This window comes from Anabrus simplex, chromosome 14 (assembly GCF_040414725.1).
Source record: "Anabrus simplex isolate iqAnaSimp1 chromosome 14, ASM4041472v1, whole genome shotgun sequence".
In the NCBI taxonomy this organism is placed as follows: domain Eukaryota; kingdom Metazoa; phylum Arthropoda; class Insecta; order Orthoptera; family Tettigoniidae; genus Anabrus; species Anabrus simplex.
In genome coordinates this window covers 88,052,939-88,074,375 of record NC_090278.1, presented here as the reverse complement: position 1 = coordinate 88,074,375, position 21,437 = coordinate 88,052,939, and the positions used below count along the sequence as shown (strand labels likewise).

At 38.7% G+C, this 21,437-nt stretch overlaps 1 protein-coding gene across 1 annotated transcript in view; it reads right to left on the bottom strand.

Annotated features, from left to right (window-relative positions):
- The window catches only part of Karybeta3 (karyopherin beta 3), a 93,908-nt gene that overhangs the window by 39,197 nt on the left and 33,274 nt on the right, over nt 1-21,437 (bottom strand). Inside the window, exons 10-13 of the mRNA XM_067158028.2 lie at nt 14,523-14,676; nt 7,961-8,070; nt 2,316-2,534; nt 527-653 (exon numbers count right to left, since the gene is read on the bottom strand). Coding sequence (XP_067014129.1) covers nt 527-653; nt 2,316-2,534; nt 7,961-8,070; nt 14,523-14,676 — 610 coding nt within the window. The remainder of the gene's footprint in view (nt 1-526; nt 654-2,315; nt 2,535-7,960; nt 8,071-14,522; nt 14,677-21,437) is intronic.

Here is a 21,437-nt window from a genome sequence, read left to right as displayed (position 1 = left end):
AAATAATATCCACATCCGCAAATGGTTATCCGCAGATATCGTAAATATTTAACCGCAGTGTATTACACCCAAGGTATTGAAGCAGATAGATCTGTTAACATAATACAATAGGCCTGACACCTCGCACCAGAACCCCTGCAGTCACAGGTTTATGAGGGATTTTCTCTTGCGACAACTACCGACATATTGACCTTTGTTGCTCACTTCCATTAATTGTGGGCAGGAGCCAGGTAGGGTCAAGACAGATTTATGGTCTCAAGGCTTTTTATATATAACCATTCCCCCAATCACCAGGAAAAATAAAGAGCATACTTGAGTGAAAATAAACAAATATCATTATTTAGAAATTATCAGCAAAATTATCCGCACTGCCATACAGTTTGTATCCGCCAAGACATTAACTTTGCAGATATCTGCAACGTGTAGAGCTCTACTTATATATGCATGCAATAGCAGAAAAGATAAAACAACTTTTACACACAAGCACACCAGCTTGCATCGAGTAGAATCTCTGATGCAAACCTACCTAGAATCTTACAAATCCTTGCCCATGCAGAAATGAGATACGACGTCTGAGGGTCGTCATCCGGGAGATCTCCTTCAGTTTGAGTTTTGAGTAACATGTCCATCACCTCGCTGGCATCTCGCATGAACTACGATCACAAAATACAATCAATGCCCTGTTAATCAAAATTTGAAACAGATAAAATTTTAATGAGCAATGTACATACAACCAATAAAGAGAGTAAATGCCATATACCATTTTTCCAGGCAAGAGACTTTTTATCCCTAGAACTGGCAATGTTAAATCTTGTGGTGGCAGCCACATGTGGCAGCTTTTACTGGTATAAATTTGGAATCCTTGGAACACTATTTCAGTAGTTATGTAAGCAAATACCTCGACATTTAACTAGGTGACAACAGATATAGAATGATTAGGACTGAACTAGAGGTCCATGATAGTAAAATGTCCAAGGTTAATCACTACTAATTATACTGTAGCATTCAACACCTTCACTTCCACACTTGGACATAAGGATAGAGGTCCTCTGGAAGTGTATCAGTGAGCCTGCTATTTTCTCTCCTTCCATGAGCACTACCAGTATTGTCACTACCTGTGATGAGAAGATCTTATCAGAGGCTCCAACATGGCACTTGTGTGCTGGAAGGTTAACATGTTACCTTTTCAGAGGTTTTCCTAAACATTAGGTCGATTTCTTTAGTCCTAGCAATGCCAAGGATGGAGGGCCTTTACAGTTTGTGTATTCTACCTGTATCAATCAATTTAAGAATCTGTAACACATTGCTACTGTCAGTTACAATATAACAAAATAATTATGCATTAAATATATCCATTACTGAACAACTTACATAAAATTATCCTGGCATTACTAGGGTTAAGCAATGTTAAGATAACACGATCCCTGTTAGACAAAGTTCACAACCTTAACAATCCTGATATCAAGATATCACTACCAGAAACAAAATGGCAAAGCAGAATCTTCTGACCAAAGAGCACATAAATATTGAAATTACAAAATGTCCTGCAAGATTACTGGAGAAAGAGCACACTGCTTTATAGAAGTGAAAGCTGGACATTAGGAAAAAAAAAAAAAAGAGAGAGAGAGAGAGCTCATGGAAGTATTAAACGCGTGGTAATGGTGCGAAATGACAGGAACGAACTAGACTGACAAGAAAAATAAACCAAGAAGTGTAGGAGACGTTTAAATAATGTAAAGTATTCAAGCACTTTTAGGTCATTTCAATTGTGAAATTATCTGTTTCACCCTGGTGTGGCAAGCTTAAATATTTTAATATCTGCAATTAGTGAAATTAAAACTTACGGTTTTCTTCTGGGAAAACCATTTCAGATTTATTGGACATACTGTAAGATACATCATCTTCATCACTACTATTGTCAAATGCATAGTTAAGAGAAGAAAAGGAGAAATCGACCTAGGAAAAGTATCTGGAGGCCATCAGAGCGGGAAGAAAACTTGGAAGGTTGTATGAAGTAGACGATATATGAGTGAGAACAAAAACAAATATACAAACAGTAATGGATTGAACATGTCCATTTTTATTTACCTCCCTAGACGCTCATTACTGAAGGCAAGAAACTTACAAATCAGAAAAACTGAAAATTGCAGACAAATCTGGAAGATTTGGACGATGGGCTCTTCGGCCACACACTAGCCAGTCGTACGAATTATTTGTAACTGATGCATTTCTTTCCCGACTTACTGTCCATGTTTGTGCACTTAGTTGTACCATTTCCTCCTATACAAAGCAATCTTTTAACAAGTGACACTTACCTTCTCAGGACCAACAGCAAGACCAATGAGGCTCACGCACTCAATAGCCTTGCCGCGGAGCATCTTCAGGTCAGGGGTCGTTGCATTCTGAATAATATACTTGAGACAGGGCATCAAACGGTCGTAATATGCTACGAACTGTTCTTCTGATGTATCGGCTACAGAGGCAATTGTTGTTACCACCTGCTCCAGAACCAACTTTGTACCCTTTTCCACCAGCTGAAATAGAAACACACCTCTGAAAAAGACATATCTTTAGAACTAATACTGCACTGCATTCCTATGAACACAATATTACAGTAGTGTGCACATTTTTGAAAAAAGACAAAAACATGAAAATACGCTAAGATAACCGAGGCTTCGTTCTAAAAGGGCCAATGTCAAAAAACCTGCCGGAGCACTTGAAGTTTTGTTTATAAATTTCCTACTATTTTTTTTCAACGACTATAAATATGTTGCACTTTCTTTGTGGAAACCAGCTGATTAAATACTAAAATATTCTATTATATTCTTTACAAATTCCCAGATCTCTAATCTTTGTCAGTAATCCAAGATCATTCATTCACATATTCTTCAACTTTTGCAAGGTATTATTTAATTAAATGTTAACGGTTTGTTTAACATTTTTCAGAGACATTAGCCCTTTTAATACACTGCAGGAGAGGATAAAACGTGTTAGAATCTGTTACTATCTCAATTTCGATGAGAAATGACATTGGCCCTTACAGAATCAAGCCACAGATACTGAAACGAAAGAAAAGTCTAAATAGCCCCTTCCTCCCTAGGTTTTTCCTTCTTGTTTTGGGTGATATTAAAGCCTGAAAACAATGGCTGTAGAGACAAATTATACTGTACAAGAACAAACTGTCACCAGTACATTGGTTTATGACCACACACTGGGAAAACGAAAATTGAAATTAATCCACATTCTATCTAGCTCATTAGGCCAGGAAATACCTACCTGCTGTACACATACTAAGGGCAGAGAAATGATTATGGGAATAGTCCAAAGCTGAGAACATGCATGCTGCAGGGTGTACCTTGTGACAAAAATAACCGATGCAAGATATAAGCGGGGATTATTTTTCTCCTCTATTTGATATTAAAAAGTATAGTTGTGCGATAGCAAGATACACAGGTATGTTCAGTTATCAAAATGTTGACGACTGCACCAAAGGACAGTCAATAGAGTGAGCATGGCATTTATCGCTTTAGGCTAGTACTGAGAACTGAAGTGCTTACTGGCATAATATGATATCTGGCAGCGGTTTTCGGGAACTTCTTCAGTTTTTCAATTAGTGTCGCCGTATCAATCCTGGTGGTCTAATGGGAATACGTATACTCATTACAGTGTAAGAGTTTGGTGTGCCGTTAGCGTACATATTACAAACTAGTGTTACAATTGCTGCCAATGTGGATAGTTGTTTGTGCTCTTTGTAGCTGTAAATATTTTTGGTTTTTGTATATGTAACTGAATATATTTTTGACAAGTGCTGGAGAAACACTTTACTGCTAAAAACAACGGAAGGAATGTTGCACGCCCGATTGGAGGTGGGGCACAAGACCTGTTGCTCATCGAAGGTTGCCATTTTATGAGTCCACACCCACAAAATGAATCAAAGAAGTGTCAATTTCTCGGGCAATGTTATGCGTGCAAACACACTACCTGATTAGGACAAAAGAGGAAAGAAACGAGCTACGAGTATTCTACTTGTGAAGTCGCTCTCTGCATACAGTCTTGCTTCGAAAAGAATCATACATTAAAAAAGATTTGAAATGACTGTTTTTTCGATCCAAAATATGTTTTCATGTGCCTCAAAGTCTCTCAAGTTGTAATAAATTAGTTTATTGTAATTTTAAAACATAATTCTTACTCCCCAGAGGTTGTTTACCGGACATATACGTACTCAGATGTGGCCATCATATGACATGCGCACTATTCAAAAGGTTAAAAGTTAAAGCCATGTACATAAAGTGACTTAGAATTCAAGCCCCAATAGAATACTGATAATCTTTTCCACATAGTGAGAGCCTTCCAAAATTCAACCAGATGCAAGAACATATAAACTAATCTCTTACCCAATTTCAGTACCTAGCATTAAAATTAAGCGATCTTTTACTTCAGCCTTCATTCCTAACGCGATAACTGCTACTGGCCATATTATTTATGAAAACATTCTTTTATTTCAACTTCTGTTTACAGTACACAAGTTGACAGGTATTACAAACCAACTCCAACATCACCTTCTAATGACGATAGAGTTCACTAGTAATACCATCTAACTCATTCCTGGGGCCTGTTCCACGAACGAACTTTGCAACTTTTCAACTTTGCACTTTTCACTTTTCAATTCTTGCAAAGTGCAAAGTCTTTCTGTTCCCCCATGAACTAGGCTGTACTTTTCAATTTCTTTGCAAAGTGAAAAGTCTTTGCGAATGAGTGATCCGATCGAGTTATTCCATGAGCAAACTGTATAGGCCTAATACTCTATGATTTTAATGCTTTACTTTTCGCGGCGAACTTGGTGGTATAATTGTCGTACCGTTAAAGTTTTTATCATGGGAAAGAAAGGTTATTATAAGAAGCTGGCTGTGGTGGAAGTTGTCAAGGAGAAACGTGACATCCTTTTTTGACAACTTTAAAGATAACCTCTCAAATGATGACACACATCAATGTTAACGAGAGTACCGTCAACACATATAAACACAGAAGGACATTCACCCTTCATTAGAAATCCCGTCGCTATATTAAGCGGATTATCAGGCCAACGTACTGTTAGGAAATATTACATTTACTATAACATCTACGACTTTGGTAACAGTTCTGCAAATAATTGATTTTGATGTCCCATGCATTGCTGTTACACAGTACAGCTGGGCAAAATTTACTAAAAATTGTAAACATGTAAGAATTTGTTCTTTTTCGGAAAGGAATTTACTTCTTTATGTTTCAATAAATGGCCGATCATTTCTAGAATATAGTCAGCCTCTATTGGGATAATACGAAATCAGTCGCGATATTACGTCGAAGTGAGGTTATGAAAATTAATCCTGTCTTTGGACGTTCTGTTATTGGATTCTGCATCACTGTCCTCACTTGATGCTAACAAAAGCTCACGTCGTAACGTGTTTATATGACTAAACCAAATTCTACGCCGAGAAACTAATGTACATACTTGTTAATTAACATATGAAAAGGGAATCATCTCTTTGCAAGATTTATGAAAACTTTTCACTTCATTTCTTTGCACTTTGCATTTCTGTAGCAATGGAGGAACATAACAGGCTTGAAAAGTGAAAAGATTTCTAACTTTTCACTTTGCAAGCTAAATCTGAAAAGCGATGGTGGAACAAAATCTGAACTGAAAAGTGCAAAGTGCAAAGTGAAAAGTTGCAAAGTTCGTTCGTGGAATAGGCCCCTGGTTGCAGGCATTTTGACCCAGTGTGCTAAGTTGGGCTCATCAGTTGGTAAATAGAACACCCACCAAGACGCGTGGCTAGTGTATACCGTGGAGGCCACTGCGTAGGCTACTTGGAGCCACCAGTAGTGCCAATGCACTATGAGAGACTGTCTCTTTACCAAAAAATAATGCCTGCCTGCCCATCAGATAATATAGATGTTGATTTAGCTGGAAAATTTATAATGTCCAATAACGGACCATTTATATTAGTATTATAAATTTACTCATTCGGGACAAATATTTCAGGTTCCCTATGGGAATCAACATCTATATCACCTCAGAGCTCACTAGTGCACATAGCGAGAAATCTATACTGAAGATGATCAATCACATTAAATATAATCACTAGAGGGAACAAATGAGAATATCTGAAAAAGTAACGTATCCTATATTACTCGTAATATTGGATGCATCATTGAAGAGGTTCTTGTTGTAAACAACAGACAATGTACAGTTCACTATAGGAATTTCCAAGGGATATGTAATTTTTTTTTTAAAAGCTGTTATTACAACAGATTTCTCACTATATGCCGTACTCTCTGTAATGAACTTCTACCGTATTTTAGATGTTCTGCCATGGTTGCAAGAACACAATACATAAGGAACAATGACAGAGAGGTTGATGATAATGAAAGCGAACATAACAGGTCACATGACAGAACAATCCGAAGATAGTAATAGTGATAGCAAAGGCAAACATACCACTGTGGAATTCCTTTCAAAATAGAGTTGTTTAGTCAGATCAAAGCTGTTCCTGACAAAACTTGGGATATAAAAACATATTTAGGAAGTGTCTGTAAGGAGAGCTTCATTAAGTTGTAATCGAGTGTAACCCTTTCCGCTCGTGTCGACCTGAGGTCGACAGCCGTCACTTTGCGTTATAGCTAGTGTGTCGACCCTGAGTCGACACAATGTTTTGCCGCTCGTTGCTAGGTTACCGGGAATGCCAGGGCTTTTGCACTTCGCTTCGTTAGTGCTGGACGCTTCCGAAAAACCAAAAGAAACCAAATAGGTGTTTTTTAGTTTCTCTTTGCTTGGCAAAATTGCCCTGTTTCCTTGACAATGGAAAGCAGTCGCGTGAAGCAACATAGCGGCGCATAGTCTGATCGAAGCTGAGATTCTTGCATCTCTTTGAATTGATGATAGTGACCATGAAATCAATGAAAATTTCGAATCTGGCGATGAAAGTGATGTATCCATTAGCGATTCAAATGACGATATTGATATCAGCGTCGGAAGAAATCATGGAGGAGGCGATAGTATTGTGACTTGTCCCAGTCATACCGTGCTGACTTCAAACATACCTTTGAGATCGTGGAGAACGGATGATTTCCTTACAGGTTAGTCAGTGGATTCACGAGTTGTGGCAATAGACCTAAAATAGAACTAGAGTACTGGTAGCTATTTTTTACCGATCAGTCGACAACCTCTATTGTCCAAGAGACAAACAAATTTGCCGAAATGAAAATACAGCAAAATACTCCACTTTAGAAGAGCTGAAGGCATTTATAGGTGTAATTATCAACATGGGGATGAACAATAAGGCAGAAATGCAGGATTATTTTAGTGAAGGCTGGTTGGATAATCAAGCAGGGCTCCATCCAGGCATTTACTTTGAATGCTTCCACACACTCAAGACATACCATTAAGAAAGTGAAAAGCTTGATTTTGTGTCTTGTAAATACCATATATTGTCATTAATTTTTTTAGTTTTTTCATGTATATATATATATTGATATAACCATTACTTAATACCGGGTTTCAAAATATGAAGAATGCTGAATGAAATACAAGTTGGGAGAAATCAGGACTTACAAAAAATTGGAGAGAAAAGAGTTAAGATGGTAACATTCAAGGGCAAAGTATGACAAAGGTCTGTCCAAAATGTCATAAAGAACTCAGGCGACAACTGCTTCAAGCGACTGGCCCTATAAAAACTACTACCCAACACCAAAAATATGACAATGTTGTGGCATTCTACACCTTCACTTCCACACTTGGACATAAAGATAGAGGTCCTGTAGAAGTATATCGGTGAGTGTGCAGTTTCTCTCCTTCCATGAGCACTACCAATATTGTCATGACCAATGATGAGATGATCCCATCACTGATTACAGCATGGTACTTGTGTGCTGGAAGGTATTAAAACAAAAATATTCACTAAAATCGAATAACGATACAAACCTCCGTAAACTTCGCTGTGAGGATGGCTTCCAATTTACCCATAATAGCGTTCAGGTACTGCGTCAAGATGTTCTTCGGACAATCTTCACTAAAATTAACCAGAGCAGCTCCTGTAAAGCAAACATTACATTATTCAGTGGGTATCATCACCTTACAGCATGTACTTAGTTTCAAGAGTTAGATCACTGAACCGTAAGTGGCTTTGATGGACATCAACGTTAGATGAGCCAGCTGATACATCTACAACTGAACCAGAGTGCGTTGAAACAGAAGTCAAAATTTGGCCATTTTGTTCCGATGGTGTTTCTATTATTTTATTCCAAGATCCATCGTTTGATGTTGAAACAGAAAAAAAAGTCATGCACCATGCATCATGAGATTTCTGAGGTCTCTCCTTATGGATTACGTAAACAAAAAGCGATTTATCTAAAAAGACAACTACGCCTGTTCTCGCATGGCTGCACCAGACAAAATAAAAACCACGCAGTCATTCCCCTGTGCATGAGCCTAGTTCAGGGAATGCAACAGGACAAATTGGGACAAACACTCGTTTATTGAAGAGTTACACATTGGAATAAATTACCAAGGGATATTTCCAATAAATTTCCAAATTCTTTGCAATTATTTAAGAAAAGACTAGGGAAACAACAGGCAGGAAATCTGCCACCTGAGCGACTGCCCTAAATGCAGATCAGTGGTGACTGACTGAGAGGCATCCTATCTAATTTAACTCATAGATTTCCAGAAAGGGGACATTCACAACTCGCCTGAGGCAATTTTGGGACTTAGCACCATATTGTATGAACCTGCGGGTAATTGGAATGGCGGTAGTGTGGAATGTTGTGTGTGAGGAAAGGAAGATTAAGGACGTCGCAAACATCCAGTCCCCAGGCCAGGGACATTAATCATTACACTTAAAAAGCCCTGTCACGGCTGAGAATCGAACCCGGGGACGCCGGGTGACAGGCGAGCGCGTTGCCCCCTACACTGCGGGGTCAGACTTGGGACTTTTAAATGAAAGATAAAGAAATTTGAATATTTATGCCCAGCTTCATGAACAGTTGTTAATACCTAACTTTTAACATACGACTTTACAAAAATATGGGTTTCATCAACAAAGGTTAATGATTTGTTAAATTACGTGTTATGTTACCATCCTTGTTGCAAAACAATTAAATGACTTGCACAATGGAAGGAAAATAGTAGTTATACCGTGCAGTTTAAATTAAAGTTGTTCATTTTGCAGAAAATAACTTAATGAAGTGGGTGTGAAGAGGTTTGGAGTAGAAAAAAAAAAAATTCACTATTGGTGGGCTCAGAAGAATTAAAGGTAGCCGAATCCACATGTTATTTCGTGACCCAAAGTTCGAATATTTTTATATAAAGTATTTGAAGTTGTATATCTCAATTTTAGTTTGATTTTTCGGTAGTCATCGCATAATTTATGTTCAATAAATTTGAGAGTAAGATAAGCAAATCAAAGACTGTAAAAATGACCATAAACAGGAAACGAACACACTAAAAACTTTTTTTTTTTTTTTTTTTTTTTAAAGGAGCAAAACTCTAATCAGTTTGTCACTTCAAGTACCTCAGAAACACAATCTCCAAAGACAAACACTGTCAAGCAGGAAATACTCAGCAGGACACAGAGAGCATTAAACTTTTAAAATTTAAGTCAGAAATCTACTCTGGGTATGCAAAATACCACAAAAAAAAAGCAAAAGCAAACCTGTATTGCACCTACTTTGTACTGATTCTCACATATGGTTTAGAGATATGTACTCTGCTGAACAAGGACTACAGCAAAATTCCGGCAACAGAATTGAGATTCAATACAACTATGAATCAACACGATAGGCTAAAATCAGGAATGAAGTAAACAGGAAGGTAGCTGGCGTTGAGGTCCTCCCTATTAACAATGTGATAAAGAAGCGTCGACATCAGTGGTACAGTTATGCTATGACAATGAAGAGCAAGAGACCTACCAGAAAGTACTTTGACTTTACTGTCAAAAGAAAAATACCATAGGGAAAGCCAAAGAAATGCTAGACAGACCCAGTGAAATCGGATGTGGAGGAGAGAAGTCTCAAATGGGAAGATGTCCTGGAACACAAGAGGTGTGCAGACAGGAAAAAATGGCAAGCGCATGTACACCACACCCAGGAAACTGGAGTAGATGACGATCACGTAATATCTATATATTCTCCCCCTCGAGTTTTGCCCTCTGAATTTTTAGGAAAAAAAGGGGATGAAATTATGTATAAATATGGTACGAGGGTAATCCCAAAATTGTCTGATAATGTGGCCGTTGGTCACAATATTGTGAAGAGTGTTTCCCGCGCTCGCATACACACACGTGCACGCCGCACTGATGCACTCTGTCTCGGTTTGGCAGCCATTGAGAATGGAGCTCCCATTGGAGGTTACCGCCAAGTGCGAAGTGCGTGCAGTTTATTTGGTATTTGAAGGCAAATGGTACTGAACTGATAGCCAATTGACGGAAGTGTATGGTGAGTCGTGCACGGATGTCAAAAAATGTTCGTAAGTGGTGTTGAGAGTTTGCAGCCGGTTGGACTGAAATTCACAGAGAACAACAGAGCGGGAGACCGCCAATTTCCATCTAGACAGTCGTGAAGGCTGAGCAGATCATATGTGAAGATCGGCGGATCATCCTGGATGATCCCTACACTTTGGTTCCTGAGGTTTCCCAAAGCGCCGCTCACAGAATTTTAGCAGAAAAGTTGAAATCCCGGAAGGTGTGCGCAAGATGGGTGCTACGCATGCCGACTGAATACCACATGCGGCAAAGAGTTGATTCTTCCTGCGCATTTCCTCAACGCTTTTCAGCCGAACAGGACAATCTTTTGGACTCAATTGTCATGGGTGACAAAACCTCGGCGACACTTGAGACCAATCAACAATCACGCCAGTGGTGGCATCCCTCTTTGCCAAAGCTGCGGAAATTCAAACAAAAAATAAAAGCTTGTTCCTGCCTGAATCCTCTCCTCTTTATTGTGTGTGGTGAACCATGTTCCCAGGTATTGAATTTATCCACAGATTGGAAGCTCTTTTGGTTTTCAGATAATGCAGCCTGGTCCTAAATTTGTATCTTGACATATCTTCATTTTCGTTGAACTTTAGACCCATGTTTGCAGTGTGTTTCATGATAGCTATCATCATCTTTTCCCCCTTGACTTATCACAATGATGTCTGTGTTGGATCTTCATTTATGATAGCTGTTCAGTAAGACACTCGGCCACCGAGGTTTATCTGTATCCCCGATCACCCATTCCAGTGCTAGATTGAATAAAACAGGAGATAGCACATTGCCTCATCTTGGACTGGATTTTACTTTGAATATTTGATGTTTTCCGCTACACAGCACTGCCAATTCTGACCATTCGTGCTTTTATGAAATTAATTTCTTGGGTTATGTTTAACTTATTTTACAGTTCCAGTTTCCCGGGTACTGTTGACGAGCCTCTTCCATTCTGTCTTATTGAGAGAAAATGGGGTTAAAACACAAAAAATGACATATAAATGATTAAAAAATGTTATAAAAATGATAGTATGTGTGCTGTAAACTCACACCTCTATCAAGACTAGTAACTCAGAGTGAAAGACAGGCCTGTTGTCTACAATGATGGCAAACCAGTCTATGAAGTGAAGATTCAAACAAAAAAATTCAGGACACATTGTAGCATTCTACACCTTCACTTCCACACTCGGACATAAAGATAGAGGTCCTGTGGAAGTATATCGGTGAGTTTGCAATTTCTCTCCTTCCATAAGCACTACCAATATTGTCATTACCTGCGACGAGATGATCTCGCTACAGATTACAAAATGGCCCTTTTGTGCTGGAAGGGTTTACACAGAGGTAGAAGAATGACACCTTTAAGTACTTTTTAAACTGCACATTTCAAGTACCTATAAATTATTACTTTTTTAAAAACATACACGGGGCCTTTATTTTAAGTTCTGCAAGAAGGTTCAATGCTAGTCACGATGAACTCACCCTGTATAGCCACGGCAGCAGAGTTATCTGCAGCCTTAGGTCACCAGCTGAGTGCAGTGATGTAATGTCAATATGCGAGAAGGATAAATGAACTCGCCTTATACGGTCGGAATCTGCTATAGCAAGCACACCATATACTGAGAAAACCACTGCAACAAAAGTTTTTTTGTGTCCCCTGAAAATTCCTTTATTAAACTTTGCATTATCCTTCTGTTACAGCGAGAACCCTATCACTGATGCATCAATTATTACGAGCAATGCAGCGTGCTTTATTTTTTCCACTTACTGATATTTATGCACTTCAGCAATCATACTGAATGAGATCCATCATTTTCAGTATCAATTTTCTCGCTATGCGCACTAGTGAGCTCACTAGTCAAAATTCAATGGCGATGTCAGTCAATTAGTAATGCCCACTGACCACTGGTCTGTCAAGAAATTTGAAATGAAAGAAGATAACATGTTTTCGTAATCAATGCATAAATAATAGAGCCGATAGCAATCATTAACTTGTTAGAAATGAAGGCCGAAGTAGAGAACTGTTTAATTTTAATCGTATGTACTGAAATTACAGCCGAACCTCGATATCTGAAACCTCTATTACTCAAATTTTAAATTTCCGGCCATTTTTCCTATTCTTCGCATGCATTTATTTCTCCGTTACTTGAAATTCGGTTACACAAATTTCTCGAAGCAAACATTTCCTCCCTTGAAACAAAAAATACTCTAACTAGAATTTTGTGCAACATTAATTGTACAAAACGGCATTTGTGGTTTGTGAGGAACAGTTAACAAGTAAAGAAAGGCTTAGAGTGATGCTGGGAGCCAATATGACGGGAACTGAAAAACAAACTTCTAGTGATCGGAAAATCGGCGAAGCCTCGCTGCTTCTCGGGTGTAAATTCATTACTGGTCACGTAGGAAAGCAACCCCCTGAAGTTGCGGATGACGAGCTTCAGTTACGAATCTCGGCTGCACAGTGCTGATGAGAAATTTCAAAGTGAAGGGAGGAAAGGTTAACCATAAAAACCAGAAGTGATTAACGGATTTTTCCCAAAGGTGTTAACAGTAGTATGCTGCTTGTTTCACTGTCTTCTAAAAAGTTACTATAATAATGGTTATCATTAAAGTGATGCCGTTAAATAAGAGTTTGTTTATATATTTTAAAGTGCTGTTAAAAATAATGTAGGGGTATTCAGCATAATCCCGCAGATACATATGATACGATTATGCGCTATACGTGCTCAAAAACGGTATCTCAAAATTTCAATGACTCAAAGTAAAATTTAGCTCCTGAGGTGATTCGAGATATCGAGGTTCCGCTCTAAGTAAGAATGCGATACACCTCAAGATTTGGCAGTGCATCACTGATTTCAGAGGATATTTTATATTTCAACGTGCCTAGTTCAATTTTGGAAAGCTTATTCCCATGTAAATAATGAGGAAGCTAATTATCGAAATCATCTGCGAAATTGATGTTTTGAACAAACTAATTACTGTTTCATACCAATTTTAGTCGGTGTGCCTTCCGCCCCATGAAAAAATGGATAAAACGACAATCCGCTATACTGGACTACTACTGTATACTCGATGAAAGTTTAAAATTTTTGCATTTCTCTAATGTCACTTTTAATGTGAAAGTGCAGCTTCTGAAAAATGTTTTTAGTACAGAGTTGCTAAAAAAGTGATATTACATTACAATAATGGCACACAATACCTATCAGTCTATGACAGTAATGGGAAATGTTTCTGAAAAATATGCAGTTAAGTTCCTTGCATGACTGGCCAATAAATCCCTTGGGATTAATACCAGTAAGGTTGAAAGGAGTATAACAGTAACCCTTACATAAAAGAACTACAGGAGATCCATCAGCATGTTACAGTATACTGAACATCTCAAGAGGATGAGATTCGCCAAACATCCGCAAAATTATTTAGGAGGCGCTAGACGTGACAGAGCTGAGGGACATCACTCTGAGCCATTCCAGGCCAGGCAAGTTTTTTTTAGTCTCAGAGTTTTACCGGAAATAGCTTTTTGAGAGTTATTTGACAGTGGCAAATGTGCAGATACAACACCCATTTTATCAGTCAGCTGCTCAGTTGTTATTGGCTCTACTTCCAACTACTTTATGGTTTTCGGAGACACCAAGGCGCCGGAATTTAGTTCCACAGGAGATCTTTTACGTGCCAGTAAAACTAGACAAGAGGCTGACCTAACTGAATACCTTCAAATAACAACGGACTACGCCAGGATCGAACCTGCCAAGCTGGGGTCAGAAGGCCAGAACTTCAATCGTATGAGCCACTCAGCCCGGCCACCAGACAGTCTCGATGTGGCAACTTGCCAGACTTCAGTGATGCTGCAGCATGGTGAAAAAATAAAGACCCCAGATCTGTTTGTCACATACATTCACTTTCATCGTTCCTGGCAAGTCGCAACCTTGGTGGCAAAGCAGGAAACTCGCTATCCACATGTAACGCTAATAATATGCATCAGAATAAATTTCCACGAGTGATCAATAAATTAGGGGAACATTTACTTACCCGCATGGGCTTGCACCCGAGGATTGTCATTGTCATCTAGCAACATAAGAAGACCTGGAACTACCTTCTCGTGGAACTTCTTCTCGAAAAGAGGAGCAAAATCTGTAGACATCTGGCCGATGGCATTACAGGCAGCATATCTCACTCTTGGGTGCTAAAACAAATAAAATGCACTATCTCTAGTTAGCAAGCGTAACAGATTCAGGAAATGATGAAACTTCCTTAGAAACAAATTAATTTAATCATCTTTACTGTGTCTTGTCTAAAAAACTGGGTGCATTAAACTAATCTATACCTTGTCTGAAGATTTCTCGTTATAAGAAGCTTCTGAATGGATCTTATCAACGGTCAAATCCACCATGCAATTCAGGTATCATCCACTATCAAAAATTTGGATTCAGGAAAGGGTTAAAGTACCAGGCATGCCACAGGGGTTATAAGAACAATCAGAGAAAGGTGTACTGAGAAGTAGTAGTATCAGTGTGCGTTATGTCCATTTAGCAAATGCTTCTGCAAGAAATGGGAAACCCTCATGAGAATTTTAAATGCTAAAAGACTGGAGACATAGAAAGTTAATACAGAACTTATACCTGAAGCACAAATCATCAACACAAATAAAATACAGTAATCAGAACGGGAAGAGGAGTTCGAGGGGCTGCTATCTATCACCAATTCAATTCAAACCATATGCAGAGAAATTATAAACACCATATATACAAGAATAGCCCAGCTATCAAATAATCCCGCACCATAATTTTAGGAGAGGAAATTAAAAACAAAAGCTTTTGGTGTGTTACTGTAGATTTGTTAATTATTTATACCGATAACTTTAAATATTAAATTCTGAACAATCCGTCATCATATCCTACGCTGAATGGCTTGCACACAGGCTTTCGTTACAGAGGGCCTGGGTTCGATTCCCAGCTTACTGATGATGATGATTGTTGTTTAAAGGGGCCTAACATCTAGGTTAACGGCCGCTAATGGTACAAAATGCAACGAGAATTTAAAAGTCTAAAATCATGCTGGCTTACTCAGGGAAACATTTTTGTAGGAGCACTAGGACGGAAGAAAAAAGCATGGAGGAAGACAAAATTCACAGATGTCCTAAAAGAAGCAAGCTGTGAGAACATGAAAGAAAGGACCTGCAATTGTGCAGAACATTGATGATGTAAAAATGAAATGGCATTCTATTAGCCTCTACAAAAACATTTCTCAAATCCACAGAATGGCATCAAAACGTGAGCCTTCGAATTCTTAGAAAGGCCACAGCTACTGAGTTGCAGAGTTACAACGCATCCACTGTACCCAATGCTTAGTAAAATTAAATGTTCAACGTCTGTGTCTTTATTAGACCTATGCATCGCTACCCACTGAAGTTGGCCGAACCCGGCAAGCGAGACGTGAGTGTAGCGGCAGCCGGTTGTACCTGATGCTAAGTAGAAGCAAGAGTTTTATAGACAGCAAGAATATTTCGCTGATGGATTGTCGTATTGTAAGAGACATATGGAACAGGTACTGTCGGCAAATTTTTGACAGGTTCTCTGTGATGTTATGATGCCAATTTATAAGTTAATGGTTATTAATGGTTAATAATTGTGTAGCCAGAAAAGCACAAGACATAACTAAAGCCAATACTGGGCGTTGGCGTTAAGACAAAATCTAAAAATACGTACTGTACAAGAAAGGCATTTACATGATTTTACAAAGCACTTTTTGAGGCTGATTTAACTTTTTTGGAGGAAGTGGGGGTCGTCTTGGATTCAGAGAAATAGGGTAATTATACGACACCACATTAAATCGTATTGAATGAAAGGACCTTCATTTTATTTTCTTATTAATACAACAAGGCTTGTCACACAGTATAATGGTACGCTGATGTGTTCAATTTGCATTACATGCTGGTTGCTTGGAAGGAAGTGCCAACAGGGGGCCGTTACATGCCCCCTCTCATTCATACACGCAAGATGTCAAATAATCCCTCAGTAACAGCGAGAGCCACGCAGCATGCTCTGACAGCACATTAGAGATGTTTTGAGAGAGACCCAATTGTGAGACTAAGAGGCAGGTTGTATGTTTTGACACACTGCTCACTACACGAGCCATTCCGACTACACAGGGCGTTGGTGTTGGATGCAAAGAGAACATGAGGGTTCACACCTGGGCTCGGGTCAACCCAGGAGGACGACCAACTGGGAAGTTCATTTAGTAGTAAGCCTCCACGGGTATTGTTGCACACCATCCAGACAAGTCACAACTGGCAACATGCTGTGTCCACCAGTACCACATCCAGGCAGCTAGCGGAGCTGCAGTGTCCCTTATGACATCTACCATTACAATACGAGCAGCGCAAGTAATCAGCTTCATTTTCCATATCAAAATTTAATCACTAAATTTTACACTATTGAGAATCTTCCACCGTTTTGATACTTCATTTTGCCTTTTGGCAAATTTTTTATTTATATGTTAACAGTACATGTTTCGTTCCTTGTTTAGGACTCAGTCAAAAGCACTATAAGCAAGCACACAACATACAACAACTTACCTGGAAGGAAAGGAAGAAAAACTTTCAACAATTCGAACAATGTTACGAAGTCAAACATTTTTTAAAGAATTTTAATTGCATACAGACTTTTTATGTAACAAAGTGAAATTTTTTTAAAACAACTACAGAAAACCTCGTTAATTCGAAGTCGTTGGGACTCAAAAATCGGACTTCGAATTACGTGATTTCGAATTAACCGCCAATTCGCAATTCCGAAGTACCGACCCTTGCCGCATTACAAAATATTCTATGGCCTGTTACTGCATGCAGTTTATACCCTTCAAATGCCATGAAAAAAGAACTATTCCCAAAATGTATCCAAGAAGGCGCATTTACAGTATTCAAGTAATTCACTCGGATATCTCACTGGCAAACATAACCTCACACAACGAAAGGGAAAAAAAAAAAAAAAAAAAAAAAAAAAAGCACGATTCAAAGACGAGGAGAAATCTATGCTGGCTCTCATGTGCAAGTGCTTTATTAATTGGATTACTATACTTTATGCATTTTAGATGCCTTGTATTTACAAAGGAAGTACCCGATGCCCTTAAAACCGAACTTTTCTATGACTCTAGCCTTGTACGATTTCCCGCCAACTTCTTTCGTACTTCAGAAATGTAAACACTTGCCGCGTCACAAAGTATTCTAAGACCCATTAATACATGCAATCACCTCGATTCACAGTTTAAATCTTTCAAATGCCATGGAAAAAACTATTTCCGAAATGTATCCAACAAGGTGCATTTACAATGTTCAAATAATGCACTTGGATAAATCACTGACAAACATAACCTCACACAACGAAAGAAAAAAAAATCACACAATCAAAGAAGAGGATAAATTATGCCGGTCCCCCTGTGCAAATGCATTATTTTTTTGATTTCTGTACTGTTCGCATTTTTATATGCTTTGTACTGGCATGGAAAGTGCCCGACGCCCTTGAAACATTGTGGTTTATCTAACTTTCCTATGACGAGGGGATAAAGTTTCTCGCTTCCATCCCATGTGCATTGCAACGTACTACTATGGCCCATTTAAAACCATAAGACCGTTTGGGCTTGCATTAAAATAAAGCAATGCAGTTTCACAGGCAATGACAATATTGTTCGGTGCCTACGCTTTTTCGTCAACTGTCGGCATCGCCAGTGTTCTGTTTTTCCACACACTGCCTGTTGAGTGATATTACGGCGTTCCTTAAAAGGTTGAATACAAAAGAATTCCGATTTAATTCAATTTAGAAATCATGAAGCGCACTGTAGACCCACCGAAGTGAGTGTAAGTGCGGAAAGCTACCCTTCCACGTTCCGGAACGCGCGTTCTATTATGACAAGAAGCGGATAAATTTCGAGAAATTACTCTGTAACATACTATTGTTTTAAAATGTAAAGGCAGATTCGAATTAAAAGTCTGAATTTCGGTAATGGGGCCGACATTGTACTTTGAATTACGAATTATCCGTATTTCGAATTAAACAATTTAAATAACATGCAAAACTGTATCTCATGTTTCCGGGAACGAGAGCTTCTTCGAATTAGGCGGGATTTTGAATTAACCGATTTTGAATTATCGAGGTTCTACTGTATTCTAATGAATAGACATAGTTTTAAGTCAATCAACCATGTAATCATCTGCTCTCATACCAGTAACACACTAACTCCACCCTGTTTTTAATATCATCTATCTTAATTCGTATTTAGTTTTTAAGTGAATCAATGTATTTAAAATCTTAACCATTCACCTAAGCCACTATAACAGCCGAGGATGTTCCTAAACAAGGAACGAAACATGTACTGTTAACATATAAATAAAAAATTTGCCAACAGGCAAAATAAAGTATCAAAACGGTGGAAGATTCTCAATAGTGTAAAATTTAGTGAATACGAGCATCGCCAAGCTCGTCAGGAATGGGCAGCATTGTAGCTTGTTACTAGCACGAATGGAGTTTAGCGACTATTCACGATTGTGTCTCGATACAGACGACTACTGAATTAAAGTCTCACGGTGTCCTGGTCAGCACTAACCCACACTTCACTGGAGAGTAGAACACTAACCCAACCAGAGGTGCCAATCTTACAATATTGCTGTTCGTTACTGGGGGTGAGCAACAGAACCCTGACAGCATGGCCAATGTGACCGTGTGTGCTTCCCTCTCCGGTGCAGGCCAACAACCAAATTTTCCCAGTAGGATAATGCTCAGCGAAGACCTCTCACCAGACCAGACTGGACAACAACTAGGGAGAAGTGCAGTGTCAGGTGTGGCAGATCTTCCTAGGCTGAACAAGTGATGTCTATACAACTCCCAAGCCTGACTGAATCGTTCCCATGCTATAGGTGGTCCAGTACCGTACTAAGTGCATCCTGCAAGAGTTTATCATCATTAGAGCCCAGAAGTTAGGCAAAATGCCTTTTTTTAATGGGGTGTTTATATCAAATGTCAAATAGACAAAACATATTTCTGTATGTTTAGGAATGGTAGGACCAGTTTTTACTTTGCCTTTTAGCTTCTGGTTCCTATCTGATAGTTAAGTGCCTTTTTTGGACTCGTGAGTAGTGGATATTTTCTGCTCTTATATAAATAAAAAAATTAAACACCGGTAAGAAAAGAAAATATGATTCCAATGTGCTGTGTTAATAATTAACACAATTTCATTTTAACTTAGTAGATAAAAAATATATTTACATAAAGGATATTTTAATATTACACAAATTACACTCCACAAGTCAAAAGGTTGACAGGGTTGGTAGGTCATGTTCCTGCCACGTAAGATTAAGTGGTGATTATTTTAAGAGAAAGAACAACTTGGTAACCATCATCTATTAACACTGATCAGAAGGAAAATGGAAGAGGTATGACATTTCAAAAATTAAGTAATCGGCAAAAGAAAGGAAAGGGTCGCGAACGGCGTGAAAAAAAACCTCCCTAAGGTGCGAAAACCGAATACAGACAGCGTTGGAAAAGATCAAGAGTTGACCAAGTAAGTTTGGGCATGACGTAACACAAATAAGGGGAAGCCACGTCAGACTGAGCTAGGGGAACTGTGGTTGCTAACGTACACGAGTAAGTTGAGAGCCCCTGTAACCCCCCTTCTAGTCGCCTCTTACGAATGGCAGAGGATACCGTTGACTTTTATTCTATCACCCCAATCAACAGTAGTAAAATGGGATGCAAATGTGCATTAAGGCCCGGTTTCATTAACATATGTTAGTACTTAACAAGGTGTTAAATCATTTTACCATACGATTTAAGAAAATTTGCGTTTCATCAACAAATGTTAAAATTAACAAATGTTAAACTACGTATTAAAGTTAACATGAGCAATTTCCAATGTTCAATGGCTGCTGTGAATCTCGCTTTCGAGGCGGAATTGCTCTATTTAGATCTTTTACAAAACAATCCTGATCGAAGAAGAGTTCAGCGACGTAATGACTTTGAAAATTTGACAGATCCGAAATTTCTTCATAGATACAGGTTATCGAAAACAGTCGTTGCTAAGGTTGTTGACGAAATTCAAGTGAGGTTAGAATATCCTACGAAGAGAAACTTACCTCTTTCTCCAATGTTGCAGGTACTGATAATATTACGAGTTTTTGCTACTGGTTATTTTCACATAATGGCCGGAGATAATGCTGGAATTTCTAAAGCCACTGTTAATAGAGTTGTTTGTCGAGTGTCTGCAGCAATAGCATCCATGAGAAGGAGGTATATAACATTCCCTTCAGTAGAAGAGCGTCAGCAAATTATCCGCGACTTCTATGAAATAAGCCGTTTTCCTGGTGTTTGTTCTACGTGCAATAGATTGCACACATGTAAGAATCCAATCACCTGGAGGCAATTGGGCCGAAATATATCGTAATCGAAAGGGACATTTCTCTGTTAATGTCCAGGTGATTAGTGAGCCTAACCTCCAAATCAGGGATATACTTGCTACGTGGTCTGGTTCTGCACACGACAATACAATATTTAATAACTCCCATATCGGAACACAGTTTGAAGTGGGACAATTAACGAAATGATTCTGTTAGGTGACAGCGGATACCCGCTAGTAAAAGTATCTCTTTACCCCCATTGAAACCCTTGCGGACTTTTCCCACGCCTCGTCCTTTTCTTTTATCGTCAAGCCATCTGTGTGCTTGCACTCAATAACTTATATATATTTACTAACTAATACAATTAACAACTCTTTTTCGAAGGAGGAAAAATTAGAACTACTATTCCGTTTCACTTCACGCGCCATATTTTACAGCTGTGCTCAAACAAAAGTGCATCGGAGCGCACTGTAAAACAGCATGTTCGTACCACTGCCTCCTTGATTCGCACCAGTTCGCAATATTGGGAGAGTTAACAGTCGATTAGTTAACATTTCACAAGA